Genomic DNA, 23158 nt, shown 5'->3' with positions numbered 1-23158 from the left:
GCAAAGATGTAAAACAAAACGTTTTGCCAACAGACACAACAAACATTGCTGTTGCTCTGAATACAGAGCAAGATAGCGACTGCATCTTAGTCAGTTATTATAACAAAAGACAAATTCTGACTAAAAATAAAGTGGTGAAACGTAGAAAAATATTAAATGATATAATTCCTGCTCTTTCTGTAATAAAAGAGAATGTTCTGCCTATACAGAACTATGTCAATGTTGAATCATTAGACAGATTCTTGCTCGTCGTTAGAGAAACTTCATGTTTTGAAACGCAAAGCGTTCAGTATATACAATTCCCAGAACTTATTACAGCCAATGATACTGATAAAAGCTTACAAATCATTGGAGGGAATTGTACTAATCACTGGCGATGCATTTTCTTCGACGGCACAAAACTTCACGTGTATGACAGTATACCCGGCTGTACATATAAAAAATTGGTAACGAAGGAAAAAAATTATATTCACAAACGTTTTTCCAAAATAAACGTAAGTGACATAATTTTTGAAAAAGTGCAAACACAACCGGATGGTCTGTCTTGTGGAATTTACGCTGCTGCCTTTGCCACAGATGTAGTTTTGGGAAAAAATCCCTGTGAGGAAATGTATAGTAATGATGTAGAACTTATGAGACGTCATTTCATTACTATTTTAGAAAATAACAAATTGTCGCCTTTCTCAAGACAGTAAATTTCTTTCACTATATCACACAATTAAAAACTAATTTATTGTGATGTAGTTTGTTTTTCAAATCACTGTTATTTCAAACATGTAGCATGTGATTTGAGTAAAAAAAAAGTAGTGCACTTATTGCTAAATGTGTACATGTGTGCGTATTAACATATTTGAAAAAAGATACGTTTATATGCATGGCACACAAGTAAAAGACGGAGAGACGAAACTTTTGTTGGGCGAGACGAGAATGGACGGCGGACGGGGCCCATTCATTATCCTAAATATTTTATTTAAAAAATATAAATAAAGCTAGAGCCAAATGTAACGCGAGCTGGCAATTTTCAATAAATAAAGTCAAGCGATTAACGTGTACTGGGCCATTTTTACATGCATATTTCTTTTTTGTTAGTAATTCATTATACTAACATGTGATATGTGTTATATTATCGGATGATTTGATAATATACGACGTTCGGCGGGACATACGCGCATACATACGCGTGACGTAAAGCGGTTTTCGCTTGTTGTGTGCCTTCCTTTACCGTGGTGCTCGGATGCTGACCCGAGTTTGTATTACTGCCATGATGTAATGTACAAGACTAAATAGGCATATACTAAAAAATGTCTAATAAATTAAACTAATTGTAAGTATGAGAGGGGTTCAACTGCCTACATTCCCATTTGCCAACAGCTTCGTTTGCCCACAACATTTTGCCGACAGCTTCAATTGCCGACATTCCCGATTGCCTACAGAGCGATTGCCTACAAGCATTATTGCGCACATTTAAAAATTAAAAATACAAACGTACGTTTGCACACAAGACATTATTGCACACATACACATTGCACACATGACATTATTGCGCACATACACATTGCACACATGACATTATTGCGCACATACACATTGCACACATAATATTATTGCGCACATACACATTGCACACATAATATTAATGCGCACATTTGAAAATTAAAAATACAAACGTACGTTTGCACACAAGACATTATTGCACACATACAGATTGCACACATGACATTATTGCGCACATACACATTGCACACATAATATTATTGCGCACATTTGAAAATTAAAAATACAAACGTACGTTTGCACACAAGACATTATTGCACACATACAGATTGCACACATGACATTATTGCGCACATACACATTGCACACATAATATTATTGCACACATTTAAAAATAAAAAATACAAACGTACGTTTGCACACAAGACATTATTGCACACATATAGATTGCACACATGACATTATTGCGCACATACACATTGCACACATAATATTATTGCGCACATTTAATAATTAAAAATACAAACGTACGTTTGCACACAAAACATTATTGCACACATACAGATTGCACACATGACATTATTGCGCACATACACATTGCACACATAATATTATTGCGCACATACACATTGCACACATAATATTATTGCGCACATTTAATAATTAAAAATACAAACGTACGTTTGCACACAAGACATTATATTGCACACATGACTTTATTGCGCACATATACATAGCACACATGATCGTAAGGGACACACAAAATAAAGGAATCATATTAACACTTTGTACACAGGATATTATTGAGCACATACACATTGCGCACATATACATTGCACACATAACCATATAGCACATATACACATTGCACACATGACTTTATTGCGCACATACACATTGCACACACGACCGTAAAGCATACACAAAATAAGAAAATCATATTAACAATTTACACACAGGATATTATTGCGCACATACACATTGCACACATGACCGTAAAAAATACGCAAAATAAGAAAATTATATTAATACTTTGTACACAGGATATTATTGCGCATATGCACATTGCACACATGACCGTATTGCGCACATACACATTGCACACATGACTTTATTGCACACATACACATTGCACACACGACTGTATTGCACGCATACACATCCCAAGGAGAACAGAAAGTCAATATGATGTCGAACTGATATTATTTTGACTTTCTGTTTTACTTGGGATTGCACGCATGACTTTATTGCACACATACACATTGCACACAAGTATTACTCACATAAAATAGAAAAAATCACAACTTTGACATCAGGAGCGATTTAAATCTACAGAAAGAGAGAGAGAAAGAGAGAGAGGGAGGGAGGGAGGGAGGGAAAGATAGAGAGATCTATGCAACTGTTAATTCGATATCTTCTTTATTTGATTATACACATACACATTGCACAGAAAAAAAAGTAGTGTCAAATCAAATCATATTTTACATCTTAAAATGCTTGAATTTTACATGTAAATGCTTGAATTTTACATGTAAAATTATACAGTATTTATATCGTTATGGCGCGAATACGTTATATACGTTATATACGGCGCAAAAATGCTTGAATTTTACATGTAAATGCTTGAATTTTACATGTAAAATTATACAGTGTTTATATCGTTATGGCGCGAATACGTTATATACGTTATATACGGCGCGAAAATGCTTGAATTTTACATGTAAATGCTTGAATTTTACATGTAAATGCTTGAATTTTACATGTAAAATTATACAGTATTTATATCGTTATGGCGCGAATACAGTAGGAATATTTTTTACGACATAGTGGACATTTATGATCTTGCAATCGTTTTTGGCACTCACTACAAATACACAAATGTCCACATGGAACAAATATGTACGCGGCAGTAGCATTCAAGCATGTGCAGCATGTACCATTGGAGCGATTGCGCTGGCTTGATGCTATTGTACTAACAGGATGAAAAGGTAAGTGATCCTCTTCTTTATCGCTTAGACCAATCGTTCCAAAATCATCTTCTGGTGTGCGAAAAATATCTTCAAAATCTATAAAATATAAATTAATTAATGATAATAACAGGCGCGTGTTTTTAAAATAAGATCCAGTCCATCGTAAAAAAGCTACAGTTAATTACCCAGCGAGAAATGACCTATCAATCGATGTCAAATCGACATCAAATCGACATCGAAATCATCGATATTACATCATATTGATGTCGATTCGACGTCAATTCGATGAGTCATTTCTCGTTGGGTATAATTATGAAAATCTTTTAATACAAATTAAGAATGCTTTAATATACACTTAATTTTTCTAATCACCGTTTCTAGTCGACCTCGATACACTTTGTACTGTAGCATCAACTTTTTTATAATCTTAAATAATTCTGCCGTCGATAAATTGAATCATTTCATTTTGTAAGTTGAACAAATGTGTGATTATGTGATTTTGAAAACACTGACAAGAAAGTCACTTTTAAGATGTAAAATATGATTATATTTATAGGCGAGATATTAATTGTAGGGAGAAAAGTGTAGGTTAAAAAGTTCACAGTCGAATCTATTCATCCAACTCTATAGAATTGACACTGATTTTCTTTGATTATTCTTCCATACTCTGGATAATCCCACAATGATTATCACATATTTTTACACTTTAAAAGTGTAGCTTTCTTGCTAACGTTTTCAAAATGATATGGTCACACATTTGTTCGACCTTCAAAGTGAAGTGATTCAATTCAGTGACAGCAGAATTGTTTGATACCTGTATAAAAAGGCTAATGCTACGATATACAATACAAGATGCACCGACGTCAATTACGTAGAAAAATTAAATATATGTTAAATTATTTTAGTTTGCAATAAAAGATTTTTATAGCCATTGTCGTATTCTTTATGGCCAATCGGATCTAACTTTAAAAATGTGTACCGTATTATGATCACAAATGGGAATATGTATACTAACCTTCATTATGCACCATCTCATTCTGATCGCTCAAAACTGCTTCTATTTCATTTTCTTCATTATGATCAGATTCGCTCGACAACACTTCTATTTGTTGACTTCCTTGTTCAGTGCTTGTGTGTCCTGAAATAATGACAATATTTATCAACATATTCATTAATAAATATAATTTTTTTTAAATGCTTTATTTTCCATTATGTCAAATTATTACATTTATAAAATCAATAATGTACAAACCTTTATGCTGTATTAATTGTTTAGATATTTATATCGGATAATAGTATATATCATAATAATCAATTCATATTTTTATTATTTTCAAAGTTAATCGTGTTTATTTTTAAAATTATATCAATTCAAATTCTTTACAATGTGATAAAATCCCGAAAAAGATAACATCAAATTGATAAAATACATATATTATTAATTAATATTATCACAGCAATGTAATTATTGTCAGTTTAAGGTAGTACTTTCCGCGACCATACCTGAGAAAATCATATTTCTTAGGAATATTTTTAAATTTTAACTGTATATTAATAAAAATAATACCTACACCTATGTAATGTGTTAGAAAAAAATTAACCGTACCGAAGCTGAGATATTTAAAGTTAAAGTTAGCACTTTTATGTAATACGTATAAAAAATGCTAACTTTAAATATCTCAACTTCGGTACGGTCAATCTTTTTCTAACTTTACAAATGCGTAGGTAGTATTTCTATTAATATGCAGTTAAAATTTAAAAATATTCCAAAGAAATATGATTTTCTCAGGTATGATCGCGGAAGTACTATACCTTAATATTTATTTCAGTTTACTATACTATATTATATAGCGAAAAATAATATGTTTTACCTGTGATTTCTTCAGTCCGTGAAAGCGTCGTAAATCTGCCGCGTCGTCCACGTCGTTTAGGAGGTCTGCCACGGTTCCTGCTTCTTGTTAGTTCGCCATCCAAAGTAAGTGTGTCCAAATGATGTGAAGTAGCTATGGAAATAATGTAAGTATATAGTCACACATAATACTCATCATATTCATTTCTAATAAAATAAATCATGTATCCATATCAATAATACATCCGATGTGGATACATTATTGATAATTCTCGATAGACATTTATTTTATTGAAAAATTTCCAAATATGAATTTCCGATATGAATGCTTCATTGAAATATAAACAAATTAAGTATACTAAATCTATCAAAGTTCTTTAAAATATATAAATAAAAACAAATTAACATTGGAAGTAATAAAATTTCGTCTCGGGTACCTACCTTCAATAGAATGAGCTTCTTCGATTTGACTTATGGGTTCGAATGTTTCAGCGGCTGGAAAATAAAAATCATTTTGTATAATTTTCTTCTTTTATATGTTCTAAAATATAACTTATAAGATATATACAAATTACACATTTTTATAAGGTATACATCTATACTGTATAACAACGCTCGGAATTAGTTGCACATTTCGAGCCGATTCAGGAAACGACGCCTCCTGTTCCCCCACTACCGCCCGGCCGCTGGCGGCCGAGCCGTCGATAGCTCCTCTGGCTCAGGAGCGTTTTATATTAGAAATAGGCTGAATTGTTTAGGCATCTCTCAGGAAATCGTAACATTTTCTTCACTACATAAATAATGTTTATTTTCATTAATACATAATATATATATATATTTAATTATTAATGAAAATAAACATTATTTATGTAGCAAAGAAAATATTACTATTTTCTGAGAGGTGCCTCAACAACCCAGCCTATTTCTTATATAAAACGCTCCTGCGCCAGAGCTATCGGCGGCTCGGCCGCCAGCGGCCGGGCGGTAGTGGGGGAACAGGAGGCGTCGTCTCCTGAATCGGCTCGAAATGTGCAACTATTTCCGAGCGCTGCTCTATAAAATACAGATTATTTTACCTCTTTGCAAATTACGACCGCGTCTCGGAGGTCTGCCACGACTGCGTGGAGGTCTGCCACGACTGCGTGGAGGTCTTCCACGATTACATGGAGGTCTTCCACGATTACATGGAGGTCTTCCACGACTCCGTGGAAGATTGGTTCTGGTAATATCCAATTCTGAATCCGGCTCTGAATTAGCAATAACCGATGCTGTCAATTGGAAGAAAATAGTAATAAGTTTTTAATATTGAAAAGATATTATTTTGCAAAATATTCTATATAAAGTCAATAATTAACCGCACATGCAAATAAGTGTCAATTAATAATATAAAATCTGTGATATTTTTTCTCTTATATAATCACTGATACAGTAGATTGCGCATTTGAGTCGTATTTGAGAGTTCGTTATTAATAAACAAAAGATCTTTATCATAAGATAGATAAGCTTTACAATTTCGATTCCATAATTATGTTAACAGAGTGTGCAAGTTGATTCAAAACAAGTGTAACAAATTTAGACAGATTATTCGAGAGATTATTCTGAAAAAAAGTATAAACAAAACTTTATACATACATATATATCAATATCTATGTAATTAAAAGTTTTAAAATTTTGCCGCGTTGTCACAGTAAAATCATATGCTTAATAAAAGTAATCGTTGTAAACTCAAAATAAAACAAGAGGATATGCATCATTTATTTATAATTCACATTTTTATATTTAAAGAAAAAAAAGAAAAAAAACTTAAAATGTGCTCCTTGAGCTGAATGAACGCATTGCACCAACTGTGTAAATATTAAGGATGTCAATTTTAAAAAGAAAAAGAACCTATATGTTCATATGACATTTTTTTACGAAATAATCTTTCAAATAATTTATTGAAACTTTACACTCGTTTTAAATCATCCATCCTGTATGCATGCTTACTATTACGAATAAATAATGACATAAGATAAAATAGAATAATATATCTTTTAAAAATTTTTCAGACAGTAAAATACTCAAGAAAATATTTATCGAAAATTGTCAGTGATACATCCGATATTGAATACGCTTAATTTGAATTTCCAAAATAATAATTTGAATATACTTAGAAGAATTTGCTAAATTTTATCGAAAATTCCTTTTCTTTAAACTCTAAGTAAAAAATTGTTTGTTGTTCGAATTGCCTATTCAAGATACAAAGGGATTTAATTTCTATCTAAATTAAATCTATCGCGCGCGCGCAGTCTTTTAAGAATTTACAAACGTGTGAAAATTTTAATTGAAGATAGAAGCAAAATTTTAACTCAAATTCTTTCAAACGTACCTCGTGATAATCCATGTCTGTCAGATGCAACGTTTGCAATTATTGGCTCTGTTCTATCAACCTCTTGATTTTCAATAACAGTATGTGATATGGACACAGGTTTCTGCACTGTAAACAACGAATATAAATGTTTGCAGAAATTTATAAAACTAAATTATAAATAAAAAAGTAAGGAAGAAAAATTTATTTCTTTTATTTTCATCTTACTATGAGTATAAAAATATAGAAAAGTTTGTTTTCTACTCTGCCATAAAAGTATACGTAAATATAATAAACTATTAAAATAATTTCTATATCAATATCTTGTAGACACACTATTCACGTATTAAAATGAATCGAAAACAACGAAGCAATATAATTGTCTTTATATATTTTGACGTATTATATACGTCAAAAACAGAACGAAAGTAAAATCGCACTTTAGAAGGAATATGACCGATAAAAATGACAAAGTTAAAATATAAGATATTTATATGTACGATACCTGTATGCGCATCTAATAGATTGTTATCTATTGTTTCCTCATGTCCTGGAGTGTCATCTAAAATATCGTCTTGTAGAGCTACAATAAGAATATATTATTTTCTTTGCCCTCTTCTACAAAGTATATACTACGAAGTATTATATATATATATATATATATATATATATGTGTATATCATGAAATTTTAAAACAAACCAAAGTTCTCTTCAGGCATTTGCGACACCCTGCAGAGTGTTTGCAGAAATTCTCTCAACGAAAGCCTACAGTAATAAAAATTACATTAATATATTATTATATATCATATTATATTATGCAAATAGAAAATTACAATAATTTAACATTAAACATATTACATAAAAATGTGATACAACTTTGAAGAACATATGTATTCCTAAATATGTAATAAAACGCTACAAACAGCTAAGGTCGGATCTTGTTTGTTAATAATTTTAATTCAATGAACAGTACAAACGTTTCAACTACGGAATTTGGCCTTTCTCAATGTATATATATATATATATTAAATTAAAGAATCACAATTGATTTGAATAATGTTACGCATACATTTTCCGAAAGTATTATATTGTTTTAATGCTTTATTCTGTATTCGTGATTTACATGTTTAGTTTTATTGTTTATTCTCTGTTTTTGCAACTCGATAACGATCCATTTGAACGTTATACTTAAAATTTCTCTTAAATTTAGTCCTTATAATAACTTAATAAATTATTGTCATTGACATCCTATGTTTTGGGTGTATCAAATTCTGTGTGTGCGGTTTTTTTTTCTTTGTTTGTTCGTTTGTTTGTTTGTTTGTAAAACAATGATCTTGCAAGAAAATTCATTGTTTTTCAAGACTTGACCACAAAAACACAGAATTTGATAGACACGGAACATAGGACAATGCCAATAATTTATTAACTTGTTTCAAGTACTAAGTTCAAGGAAAATTTTAAGTATGACGTTCAAATCGTTATCGAGTTGCAAAAACAGCGGATAAACAATAGAACTATAAATGTAAATCGAATACAAAAGAAAGCATCAAAACAATATAATACTTCCGGAGAACATGTATGCGTAGCATTATTTAAATCAATTGTGATTGCTTTTTTAAATATATATACACTGAAAATCTCCAAATCCCATGGCTGAAACGTTTGTACTGTTCAATAAATTAAAATTATTAGCAAACAAGATCCAGCTTAAGCTCTTTGTAGCGTTTTAATTACATATTTATTAATTAATAGCAAAAGCTATTCTTCTTTCTTTAATTAATATATATTTTTGTCTCTTCTGTCGCAAAATTTCATTTAGAGATATTGAATTACCTTCCAGAGCTCAAATTGACTTGTGCTTCCGCAATTTGTTTGTCGCGCACTATGTTATGTCGGATGCGTACTCTCTTTACGCTACGCCCTTCCGCTAATCTCTCAATATTTATTTCTTGGTCAATAAGTAATTCACCTAAACTTTCTGTAAGATGAAAAGATTATATTGCAGAAATACAGTTATACAATGTATGTTGAAAAGTTATTGTGATAATAAGAAATACGTACGAAGAAACTGCCAAATATTATGATGTATTCCGTCAAATCTGTGGAAAAGTACGTAATGAAAATCTTCCACAAAATTGTTCGTTCTTATTGGCGTATTAAAAACGCAAACTTTTTCTTTCGCAGGAAGCCATGTACGTCTTAAATAGACTGTGAATTGTAATACAGCGGGATGCTCTGTGGATACGAGATCAGCTTCTTCTTGAATTATCCGCAAACCTTCCTCAAATGCATCGACCGGTGCTAATGGCAAAGTCATGGCAAAACCAAGAATCCTTCTAGGGGCTGCCATTAAACCTAAAGCTTTCCAGCGTCTTAATATGGCCTGCGTAATATGTAATATTTAATAGAATATTGAATCATATTTAACAAGCACATGAATCGTGTAACAACAAAAGAGCTTTATAAAAAACATAAAATTAATAAATTTTTGTTTATTATTTTAGATACTATAAATACGTACTTGATTAAAATGAAACCAACTACCAGTTATACGTGCTTCTGGAAAAATTTCTCTTGCAACTGTCATCGCTGCATGTTCGTAATCAATCATAATTGACTGCACTCCTTGCAATGCATTCGGATGGAGCTCCTTTACCCTTTGCCAAATTGCATTGTATACATCTATTGTGCGCTTCTCACACAATGCAAAAAGGACAGGTATGCCCTAATAGATAAAAAACAAAATAGTAAATATAACATTTTATTAACATTCATAAAGAGATCAAAAGTTATTAAATAAATAATGTTTTATATGCTTAACGTACTGTGTCCATATATCGTATATAAATGATATATAATTGCACAAAAGATGGCATTCTAGGAACAACCTGTTCAAAGGGATGAATTTCTTCATTGTAAATATATTTAAATGTTTTTTTTTTTTATTCATTTTTGTCCATTTAAATCTTAAATGTTACTTACCGAAAATGTACCGTCCATAAATATTTCTGTGGCTGCTACTAGAGCATTTAATAGGGCATCCGTTGTAAATAATACTGCTCTATAGCCATTGTCTGATAATACCGTGCCTTTATAAATGCGTTCCATCGCACGGTAATTCATTAATTCTATCTCAAGTTCGTCAATGGTTTGTGGTATTTTCGGTCTCTGACGTATTTGTTCTCTATAAAGAAAGCTTCTCATAGTACGATAAGATATCTTCTTCGCAACTGCTGGGTTTCTGTAAGGTAGAAAGAAGCAACGCAAATAAAAATAATCTAAGTTAAAAAGTTTAATATTGAATCTGGCATTGCAAATATTAATAAAATTGCTTATTTATTTTTTCAAATTCTATTATTTGATTGATTTATTAGAAATAAAAAAAATTGTAGATTTCCTTATTTTGATTATTCAAACATTTTTTTAGCTTAAACATTTCATTTGAAACATCAAAATTTTCGTAGTTTTTCATAAATTTACTTTCTTATATTTATATAAATATAAGATTATGGACATGTTAAGATGATTACACGTGTCGTCGGAAAAACAACTTAAAAAAGCTATTATATATATATATAAATATTTGAAAAATTTTCCGATTCGTTAATGGTTTTTATTAAAATATTCAATCACAAACATACTTGAATATCCGATGCGATCGGAAAGTTTCCGATATTTTGTGCAAGTGGAAGATCAATTCCGATCGAGACATAGTATATATAAAAATTTGTTTAAAGTAGCATATCATAAAATTTTATAAACTTTTGCATTTTAATTAGTTTAATCCCAAATCATTGTACAATTTAATAGCAATAACATAACAACATTTTTTACCCATTATAGAAAAATATCCGAAATTTACTTGTTCTTCGAATGTTAACAAAATATGATAATAGTAATTCCGGAATGCAACTTATGCATATAACATACGAATCGACATAAATAATTGAAATTAAGTTCTTATAAAATCCAAACAAATAAAATAGGCACAAAAAGCATTAAACTTATCGTATTTTCACATAACATCATTCTTTACCACGACTAAACTTAAAATTGTTTTCTTTGTCTTTGCGAAAATTTATTTCAGAAAATAATTATAGAACCATTATTTCGTTTAATATTGTATAATATTATTGTAATTAAATAATATAAAATTGAAACGTCTTAACAAAAAAAGTTATCAAAATTACTTATTTTTACATAAATCTCATTTTCTTCATTAAATACTATTATACTATTAGATTATTATATTTTTACATACACAGACACATTTATTTTGTATAAATAACAAAAATATTTTAACGTTAACTTACCGTTGACATACCATATCAAAGACATCTTTTGGCTTCATTATTGTTTCTCGACATATTCGCAGCATTTCCTGCTTTATTTCAATTTCTTGCAACATTGTTTCGTTCGCTAGATGATTGTGCGATGTTCTTAAAGTATATGTCTCATCTTGATTCTGCACTAATACTGCGTAACAACCTAAACTTCGTCTTGATGCACACCGATAAATACGATTGCATCGTTTATCGATATGATAAACATGCCCATTATATACGAATATGGCCGTACCATCACGTTTGCCTGTTAATTTTTCCATAGCAACACGTGTCTTTTATAAGAGATAACAAGCTAAAACAGCAATTATAAGTATATTATTAAATCACTAAAATACAGTTATAGAAAAATATTTTCTACTGCCGTTAAAGGAAACCTAAAAAAGGAAATCTAAAATTTAAAGAATAGTACTTTTAACAGTAAGATCTTTTACAATAAGAACGTTCACAAACTACAATCGGAAATCGGAAGCACTGAATATAAGATCACAAGTCTTTGATATAATATTTTTCTTAGATAGCTAAACGAGGGTTATAATGTAATCGCGCATTTATTGGCTCATCATTTCGATTGTCAATTGTTTCAGTTACTGCGAGCCTTAAGTCCCATTTATACATATCCGTACCGTGCACGTACGTGCACATCCGTGTCGTCGTCGTCATCGTCATCTTAAGATACTAATATGGCTTTTTGATTGGTTCGTAGCATTTTAAGACAATATTTAAGACAATCTTAAATATAAGAACGGACTATGAATACCGGCCTAAGGCCTTGCGAGCTTACATCAGAGATCAGAGCCACTTCGATCAAATTCTCATTGAAGTAATCGACGATTAACTTACCAACAGCATTTCTGCCGAAATCCATTCGCGACAAGTTATATCAGCAGAAATGTTGTTGGTAACATTGAAAGTTAATCGTCAATTATTTTAATCAGATCTTGGTCGAAGTGGTCCTCGTGATTCCGATTGTTATTCGCGAACGTTCTTATTGTAAAAGATCTTACTGTTAAAAGTACTATTTTTTAAATTTTAGATTTCTTTTTTTAGGTTTCCTTTGACGGCAGTAGAAAATATTTTTCTATAACTGTATTTTAGTGATTCAATAATATACTTATATAATTGCTGTTTTAGCTTGTTATCTCTTATAAAAGACACGTGCTGCTATGGAGAAAATAACAGGTCAACGTAACAGTACGGCCATATTTCTATATGATGGGCATGTTTATCATATCGATAAACGATGCCATGGTATCTATCGCTGTGCATCGCGACGAAGTCTAAGTTGTTACGCGGTATTAGTGCGGAATCAGGATGAGACATATTTTTTGAGAACGTCACACAATCATCCAACAAACGAAACAATACTTCAAGAGATCGAAATGAAGCAAGAAATGCTGCGAATATGTCGAGAAACTATAATGAAACCAAAAGATATATTTGATATGGTATGCCGACAGTAAGTCAATGTGTTTTAAAATATTTTTGTTATTACAAAACAAATGTGTACGTAAAAATATAATATTCTAATAGCATAATAGTATTTAACCAAGAGAATTTAACCATGAGATTGATGTAAAAAGTAATTTTGATAACCTATTTTTTGTTACAAAATTTCAATTTTATATTATTTAATTACAATAAAATTAATATTAAATGATATAACGGTTCTATAGATATTTTCTAAAATAAATTTTGGTAAAGATAAAAAAACGATCTTAAATTTAGTCTCGGTAAAAAAAAGTCGTTGTGTGAGAATACGACATGTTTAATGTTTTCTGTGCCTATTTTCTTTGTTTGGATTTTATAAGGACTTAATTTTAATTATTTGTGCCCATTCGTGTATTATATGCATAAGACTACATTCCGGAATTATTATCATCATTTTTTGTTAATATTCGGCAAACAAGTAAATTTCGGATATTTTTCTACAATGGGTAAAAAACATGGTATTATTATTGTTGCTAATTTGTACAATTATTTGAAAGTAAACATAATTAAAATGCGAAAGTTTATGAAATTTTACGATGTGTTATTTTAAACAAATGGCGCCTTTATATACTATGTTTTGATTGGAATTTGGATCTTCCACTTGCACGTAAAGTATCGGAAACTTTTCGATTGCATCGAATATTATCCGGAATGATAAGATGTTTTAATAAAAATCGAAATAACATTAATCAGAAAATTTTTCGAATATTTATATAATAGCTTTTTTAATTAAGTTGTTTTTTCCGACATATATGTAATCATCTTGGCATGTATCCAACTTTATATTATGTTTATGTAAGTTTTGTGAAAAACTTTAAAAATTTCAAAACGTTTAAGCTGAAAAAAATAATGGAATAATCAAAATAAGAAAATTTTAAATTTTTTTTATTTCTAATTAAACAATCAAATAAAATAATTTGAAAAAATAAACAAATATTAGGCAATTTTATTAATACTTGCAGTATTAGATTTAATATCAAACTTTTCAACATAGATTATCTTTATTTGCGTTGCTTCTTTCTATTTTCTGCTTCTTTCTACTTTACAGGAACCCAGCAGTTGCGAAGAAGATATCTTATCGTACTATGAAAAGCTTTCTCTATAGAGAACTAATGCGTCACAGACCGGAAACACCGCAAACTATTGTTGGACTTGAGATAGCATTAATGAATTATCGGCCGATGGAACGCATTTATAAGGGCACAGTATTATCAAATAATGGCTATAGAGCAGTATTATTTACAACCAATGCCTTACTAGATGCTCTAGCAGCAGCCTCAGATATATTCATGGATGGTACATTTTCGGTAAGCAACATTCGAGATTAAAATAAAAGGTTTAAATGAAAGAACAAAGAATGAACAGAAAAGATGAAAATGTATTAAAATATATAATAGAATTTATCCTTTTGAACAGGTCGTTCCTAGAGTGCCATCCTTCATACAAGTATATAGCATTCATATCCGATTTATGGACACGGTACGTTATGCATATAAAACGTCATATATAAATTTAAATTAAATAGCTTTTGATATCCCCTTATAAATATTAATAAAACGTTTTTATATTATTTACTATTCTGCTTTCTTTCTATTAGGGTATACCTGTCCTTTTTGCATTGTGTGAAAAACGCACAATGGATGTGTATGATGCGATTTGGCAAAGAGTGAAGGAGCTCCATCCGAATACATTGCAAGGAGTACAGACAATCATGAGTGATTACGAACGTGCAGCGATGACAGTTGCAAGAAAGGTTTTTCCAGAAGCACGTATAACTGGTTGTTGGTTTCATTTTAATCAGGTACGTATATAGTATGTATAGTATATAGTATATATAGTATCTAAAAACAAAAACAAAATTTCATAATTTTGCGTTCTTTATATAGCTCTTTTGTTGTTACACGATTCATGTGCTTGTTAAATATGATTCAATATTCTATTAAATATTACATATTACGCAGGCCATATTAAGACGCTGGAAAACTTTAGGTTTAATGGCAGCCCCTAGAAAGATTCTTGGTTTTGCCATGACTTTGCCATTGGCACCGGTCGATGCATTTGAGGAAGGTTTAAAGATAATTCAAGATGAGGCTGATCTCATATCCACTGAGCATCCCGCTATATTAAAATTCACAGTCTATTTAAGACGTACATGGCTTCCTGCGAAAGAAAAAGTTTGCGTTTTTAATACGCCAATAAGAACGAACAATATTGTAGAGAGTTTTCATCGCGTACTTTTTCTTAGATTTGGTGGAATACATCCTAATATTTGGCAGTTTCTTCGTACGTATTTCTTATTATCACAATAACTTTTCAACATACATTGTATAACTGTATTTCTGCAATATAATCTTTTCATCTTACAGAAAGTTTAGGTGAATTACTTATTGACCAAGAAATAAATATTGAGAGATTAGCGGAAGGGCGTAGCGTAAAGAGAGTACGCATCCGACATAACATAGTGCGCGACAAACAAATTGCGGAAGCACAAGTCAATTTGAGCTCTGGAAGGTAATTCAATATCTCTAAATGAAATTTTGCGACAGAAGAGACAAAAATATATATTAATTAAAGAAAGAAGAATAGCTTTTGCTATTAATTAATAAATATGTAATTAAAACGCTACAAAGAGCTTAAGCTGGATCTTGTTTGCTAATAATTTTAATTTATTGAACAGTACAAACGTTTCAGCCATGGGATTTGGAGATTTTCAGTGTATATATATTTAAAAAAGCAATCACAATTGATTTAAATAATGCTACGCATACATGTTCTCCGGAAGTATTATATTGTTTTGATGCTTTCTTTTGTATTCGATTTACATTTATAGTTCTATTGTTTATCCGCTGTTTTTGCAACTCGATAACGATTTGAACGTCATACTTAAAATTTTCCTTGAACTTAGTACTTGAAACAAGTTAATAAATTATTGGCATTGTCCTATGTTCCGTGTCTATCAAATTCTGTGTTTTTGTGGTCAAGTCTTGAAAAACAATGAATTTTCTTGCAAGATCATTGTTTTACAAACAAACAAACAAACGAACAAACAAAGAAAAAAAAACCGCACACACAGAATTTGATACACCCAAAACATAGGATGTCAATGACAATAATTTATTAAGTTATTATAAGGACTAAATTTAAGAGAAATTTTAAGTATAACGTTCAAATGGATCGTTATCGAGTTGCAAAAACAGAGAATAAACAATAAAACTAAACATGTAAATCACGAATACAGAATAAAGCATTAAAACAATATAATACTTTCGGAAAATGTATGCGTAACATTATTCAAATCAATTGTGATTCTTTAATTTAATATATATATATATATACATTGAGAAAGGCCAAATTCCGTAGTTGAAACGTTTGTACTGTTCATTGAATTAAAATTATTAACAAACAAGATCCGACCTTAGCTGTTTGTAGCGTTTTATTACATATTTAGGAATACATATGTTCTTCAAAGTTGTATCACATTTTTATGTAATATGTTTAATGTTAAATTATTGTAATTTTCTATTTGCATAATATAATATGATATATAATAATATATTAATGTAATTTTTATTACTGTAGGCTTTCGTTGAGAGAATTTCTGCAAACACTCTGCAGGGTGTCGCAAATGCCTGAAGAGAACTTTGGTTTGTTTTAAAATTTCATGATATACACATATATATATATATATATATATATATATATATAATACTTCGTAGTATATACTTTGTAGAAGAGGGCAAAGAAAATAATATATTCTTATTGTAGCTCTACAAGACGATATTTTAGATGACACTCCAGGACATGAGGAAACAATAGATAACAATCTATTAGATGCGCATACAGGTATCGTACATATAAATATCTTATATTTTAACTTTGTCATTTTTATCGGTCATATTCCTTCTAAAGTGCGATTTTACTTTCGTTCTGTTTTTGACGTATATAATACGTCAAAATATATAAAGACAATTATATTGCTTCGTTGTTTTCGATTCATTTTAATACGTGAATAGTGTGTCTACAAGATATTGATATAGAAATTATTTTAATAGTTTATTATATTTACGTATACTTTTATGGCAGAGTAGAAAACAAACTTTTCTATATTTTTATACTCATAGTAAGATGAAAATAAAAGAAATAAATTTTTCTTCCTTACTTTTTTATTTATAATTTAGTTTTATAAATTTCTGCAAACATTTATATTCGTTGTTTACAGTGCAGAAACCTGTGTCCATATCACATACTGTTATTGAAAATCAAGAGGTTGATAGAACAGAGCCAATAATTGCAAACGTTGCATCTGACAGACATGGATTATCACGAGGTACGTTTGAAAGAATTTGAGTTAAAATTTTGCTTCTATCTTCAATTAATATTTTCACACGTTTGTAAATTCTTAAAAGACTGCGCGCGCGCGATAGATTTAATTTAGATAGAAATTAAATCCCTTTGTATCTTGAATAGGCAATTCGAACAACAAACAATTTTTTACTTAGAGTTTAAAGAAAAGGAATTTTCGATAAAATTTAGCAAATTCTTCTAAGTATATTCAAATTATTATTTTGGAAATTCAAATTAAGCGTATTCAATATCGGATGTATCACTGACAATTTTCGATAAATATTTTCTTGAGTATTTTACTGTCTGAAAAATTTTTAAAAGATATATTATTCTATTTTATCTTATGTCATTATTTATTCGTAATAGTAAGCATGCATACAGGATGGATGATTTAAAACGAGTGTAAAGTTTCAATAAATTATTTGAAAGATTATTTCGTAAAAAAATGTCATATGAACATATAGGTTCTTTTTCTTTTTAAAATTGACATCCTTAATATTTACACAGTTGGTGCAATGCGTTCATTCAGCTCAAGGAGCACATTTTAAGTTTTTTTTCTTTTTTTTCTTTAAATATAAAAATGTGAATTATAAATAAATGATGCATATCCTCTTGTTTTATTTTGAGTTTACAACGATTACTTTTATTAAGCATATGATTTTACTGTGACAACGCGGCAAAATTTTAAAACTTTTAATTACATAGATATTGATATATATGTATGTATAAAGTTTTGTTTATACTTTTTTTCAGAATAATCTCTCGAATAATCTGTCTAAATTTGTTACACTTGTTTTGAATCAACTTGCACACTCTGTTAACATAATTATGGAATCGAAATTGTAAAGCTTATCTATCTTATGATAAAGATCTTTTGTTTATTAATAACGAACTCTCAAATACGACTCAAATGCGCAATCTACTGTATCAGTGATTATATAAGAGAAAAAATATCACAGATTTTATATTATTAATTGACACTTATTTGCATGTGCGGTTAATTATTGACTTTATATAGAATATTTTGCAAAATAATATCTTTTCAATATTAAAAACTTATTACTATTTTCTTCCAATTGACAGCATCGGTTATTGCTAATTCAGAGCCGGATTCAGAATTGGATATTACCAGAACCAATCTTCCACGGAGTCGTGGAAGACCTCCATGTAATCGTGGAAGACCTCCATGTAATCGTGGAAGACCTCCACGCAGTCGTGGCAGACCTCCACGCAGTCGTGGCAGACCTCCGAGACGCGGTCGTAATTTGCAAAGAGGTAAAATAATCTGTATTTTATAGAGCAGCGCTCGGAAATAGTTGCACATTTCGAGCCGATTCAGGAGACGACGCCTCCTGTTCCCCCACTACCGCCCGGCCGCTGGCGGCCGAGCCGCCGATAGCTCTGGCGCAGGAGCGTTTTATATAAGAAATAGGCTGGGTTGTTGAGGCACCTCTCAGAAAATAGTAATATTTTCTTTGCTACATAAATAATGTTTATTTTCATTAATAATTAAATATATATATATATTATGTATTAATGAAAATAAACATTATTTATGTAGTGAAGAAAATGTTACGATTTCCTGAGAGATGCCTAAACAATTCAGCCTATTTCTAATATAAAACGCTCCTGAGCCAGAGGAGTATCGACGGCTCGGCCGCCAGCGGCCGGGCGGTAGTGGGGGAACAGGAGGCGTCGTTTCCTGAATCGGCTCGAAATGTGCAACTAATTCCGAGCGTTGTTATACAGTATAGATGTATACCTTATAAAAATGTGTAATTTGTATATATCTTATAAGTTATATTTTAGAACATATAAAAGAAGAAAATTATACAAAATGATTTTTATTTTCCAGCCGCTGAAACATTCGAACCCATAAGTCAAATCGAAGAAGCTCATTCTATTGAAGGTAGGTACCCGAGACGAAATTTTATTACTTCCAATGTTAATTTGTTTTTATTTATATATTTTAAAGAACTTTGATAGATTTAGTATACTTAATTTGTTTATATTTCAATGAAGCATTCATATCGGAAATTCATATTTGGAAATTTTTCAATAAAATAAATGTCTATCGAGAATTATCAATAATGTATCCACATCGGATGTATTATTGATATGGATACATGATTTATTTTATTAGAAATGAATATGATGAGTATTATGTGTGACTATATACTTACATTATTTCCATAGCTACTTCACATCATTTGGACACACTTACTTTGGATGGCGAACTAACAAGAAGCAGGAACCGTGGCAGACCTCCTAAACGACGTGGACGACGCGGCAGATTTACGACGCTTTCACGGACTGAAGAAATCACAGGTAAAACATATTATTTTTCGCTATATAATATAGTATAGTAAACTGAAATAAATATTAAGGTATAGTACTTCCGCGATCATACCTGAGAAAATCATATTTCTTTGGAATATTTTTAAATTTTAACTGCATATTAATAGAAATACTACCTACGCATTTGTAAAGTTAGAAAAAGATTGACCGTACCGAAGTTGAGATATTTAAAGTTAGCATTTTTTATACGTATTACATAAAAGTGCTAACTTTAACTTTAAATATCTCAGCTTCGGTACGGTTAATTTTTTCTAACATTACATAGGTGTAGGTATTATTTTTATTAATATACAGTTAAAATTTAAAAATATTCCTAAGAAATATGATTTTCTCAGGTATGGTCGCGGAAAGTACTACCTTAAACTGACAATAATTACATTGCTGTGATAATATTAATTAATAATATATGTATTTTATCAATTTGATGTTATCTTTTTCGGGATTTTATCACATTGTAAAGAATTTGAATTGATATAATTTTAAAAATAAACACGATTAACTTTGAAAATAATAAAAATATGAATTGATTATTATGATATATACTATTATCCGATATAAATATCTAAACAATTAATACAGCATAAAGGTTTGTACATTATTGATTTTATAAATGTAATAATTTGACATAATGGAAAATAAAGCATTTAAAAAAAATTATATTTATTAATGAATATGTTGATAAATATTGTCATTATTTCAGGACACACAAGCACTGAACAAGGAAGTCAACAAATAGAAGTGTTGTCGAGCGAATCTGATCATAATGAAGAAAATGAAATAGAAGCAGTTTTGAGCGATCAGAATGAGATGGTGCATAATGAAGGTTAGTATACATATTCCCATTTGTGATCATAATACGGTACACATTTTTAAAGTTAGATCCGATTGGCCATAAAGAATACGACAATGGCTATAAAAATCTTTTATTGCAAACTAAAATAATTTAACATATATTTAATTTTTCTACGTAATTGACGTCGGTGCATCTTGTATTGTATATCGTAGCATTAGCCTTTTTATACAGGTATCAAACAATTCTGCTGTCACTGAATTGAATCACTTCACTTTGAAGGTCGAACAAATGTGTGACCATATCATTTTGAAAACGTTAGCAAGAAAGCTACACTTTTAAAGTGTAAAAATATGTGATAATCATTGTGGGATTATCCAGAGTATGGAAGAATAATCAAAGAAAATCAGTGTCAATTCTATAGAGTTGGATGAATAGATTCGACTGTGAACTTTTTAACCTACACTTTTCTCCCTACAATTAATATCTCGCCTATAAATATAATCATATTTTACATCTTAAAAGTGACTTTCTTGTCAGTGTTTTCAAAATCACATAATCACACATTTGTTCAACTTACAAAATGAAATGATTCAATTTATCGACGGCAGAATTATTTAAGATTATAAAAAAGTTGATGCTACAGTACAAAGTGTATCGAGGTCGACTAGAAACGGTGATTAGAAAAATTAAGTGTATATTAAAGCATTCTTAATTTGTATTAAAAGATTTTCATAATTATACCCAACGAGAAATGACTCATCGAATTGACGTCGAATCGACATCAATATGATGTAATATCGATGATTTCGATGTCGATTTGATGTCGATTTGACATCGATTGATAGGTCATTTCTCGCTGGGTAATTAACTGTAGCTTTTTTACGATGGACTGGATCTTATTTTAAAAACACGCGCCTGTTATTATCATTAATTAATTTATATTTTATAGATTTTGAAGATATTTTTCGCACACCAGAAGATGATTTTGGAACGATTGGTCTAAGCGATAAAGAAGAGGATCACTTACCTTTTCATCCTGTTAGTACAATAGCATCAAGCCAGCGCAATCGCTCCAATGGTACATGCTGCACATGCTTGAATGCTACTGCCGCGTACATATTTGTTCCATGTGGACATTTGTGTATTTGTAGTGAGTGCCAAAAACGATTGCAAGATCATAAATGTCCACTATGTCGTAAAAAATATTCCTACTGTATTCGCGCCATAACGATATAAATACTGTATAATTTTACATGTAAAATTCAAGCATTTACATGTAAAATTCAAGCATTTACATGTAAAATTCAAGCATTTTCGCGCCGTATATAACGTATATAACGTATTCGCGCCATAACGATATAAACACTGTATAATTTTACATGTAAAATTCAAGCATTTACATGTAAAATTCAAGCATTTTTGCGCCGTATATAACGTATATAACGTATTCGCGCCATAACGATATAAATACTGTATAATTTTACATGTAAAATTCAAGCATTTACATGTAAAATTCAAGCATTTTAAGATGTAAAATATGATTTGATTTGACACTACTTTTTTTTCTGTGCAATGTGTATGTGTATAATCAAATAAAGAAGATATCGAATTAACAGTTGCATAGATCTCTCTATCTTTCCCTCCCTCCCTCCCTCCCTCTCTCTCTTTCTCTCTCTCTTTCTGTAGATTTAAATCGCTCCTGATGTCAAAGTTGTGATTTTTCTATTTTATGTGAGTAATACTTGTGTGCAATGTGTATGTGTGCAATAAAGTCATGCGTGCAATCCCAAGTAAAACAGAAAGTCAAAATAATATCAGTTCGACATCATATTGACTTTCTGTTCTCCTTGGGATGTGTATGCGTGCAATACAGTCGTGTGTGCAATGTGTATGTGTGCAATAAAGTCATGTGTGCAATGTGTATGTGCGCAATACGGTCATGTGTGCAATGTGCATATGCGCAATAATATCCTGTGTACAAAGTATTAATATAATTTTCTTATTTTGCGTATTTTTTACGGTCATGTGTGCAATGTGTATGTGCGCAATAATATCCTGTGTGTAAATTGTTAATATGATTTTCTTATTTTGTGTATGCTTTACGGTCGTGTGTGCAATGTGTATGTGCGCAATAAAGTCATGTGTGCAATGTGTATATGTGCTATATGG

General features: G+C 30.4%; 2 protein-coding genes across 3 annotated transcripts; one reads left to right on the top strand and one right to left on the bottom strand.

Annotated features, from left to right (window-relative positions):
- Positions 1-2894: 2894 nt before the first annotated feature.
- On the bottom strand, positions 2895-12704 carry LOC136997678 (uncharacterized). Its single transcript, XM_067348709.1, has 14 exons — positions 11974-12704; positions 10643-10901; positions 10486-10548; positions 10182-10385; positions 9722-10043; positions 9494-9638; positions 8361-8425; positions 8166-8243; positions 7682-7789; positions 6390-6581; positions 5755-5808; positions 5336-5467; positions 4480-4602; positions 2895-3560 (listed from the first exon to the last, which is right to left on the bottom strand). Exons 1-14 carry the CDS (start codon positions 12264-12266, stop codon positions 3274-3276), a joined length of 2325 nt encoding a protein of 774 aa, XP_067204810.1. The 5' UTR covers positions 12267-12704; the 3' UTR covers positions 2895-3273.
- An 88-nt stretch (positions 12705-12792) lies between these two features.
- Positions 12793-22604, top strand: LOC136997677 (uncharacterized). 2 transcript variants are annotated; one of them, XM_067348707.1, is made up of 15 exons: positions 12793-13018; positions 13138-13462; positions 14543-14801; positions 14911-14973; positions 15092-15295; positions 15456-15777; positions 15861-16005; positions 17074-17138; positions 17260-17337; positions 17714-17821; positions 18922-19113; positions 19694-19747; positions 20035-20166; positions 20897-21019; positions 21939-22604. In XM_067348707.1, exons 2-15 carry the CDS (start codon positions 13170-13172, stop codon positions 22223-22225), a joined length of 2325 nt encoding a protein of 774 aa, XP_067204808.1. In that variant the 5' UTR covers positions 12793-13018; positions 13138-13169; the 3' UTR covers positions 22226-22604. The 2 variants fall into 2 exon arrangements, with proteins under 2 accessions (XP_067204808.1, XP_067204809.1); XM_067348708.1 differs by having other exon boundaries at positions 12794-13451.
- The last annotated feature ends 554 nt before the right edge of the window (positions 22605-23158 follow it).

The sequence above is a fragment of the Linepithema humile genome, chromosome 2 (genome assembly GCF_040581485.1).
Source record: "Linepithema humile isolate Giens D197 chromosome 2, Lhum_UNIL_v1.0, whole genome shotgun sequence".
Classification (NCBI taxonomy): Eukaryota; Metazoa; Arthropoda; class Insecta; order Hymenoptera; family Formicidae; genus Linepithema; species Linepithema humile.
This window is presented reverse-complemented; position numbering and strand designations above follow the sequence as displayed.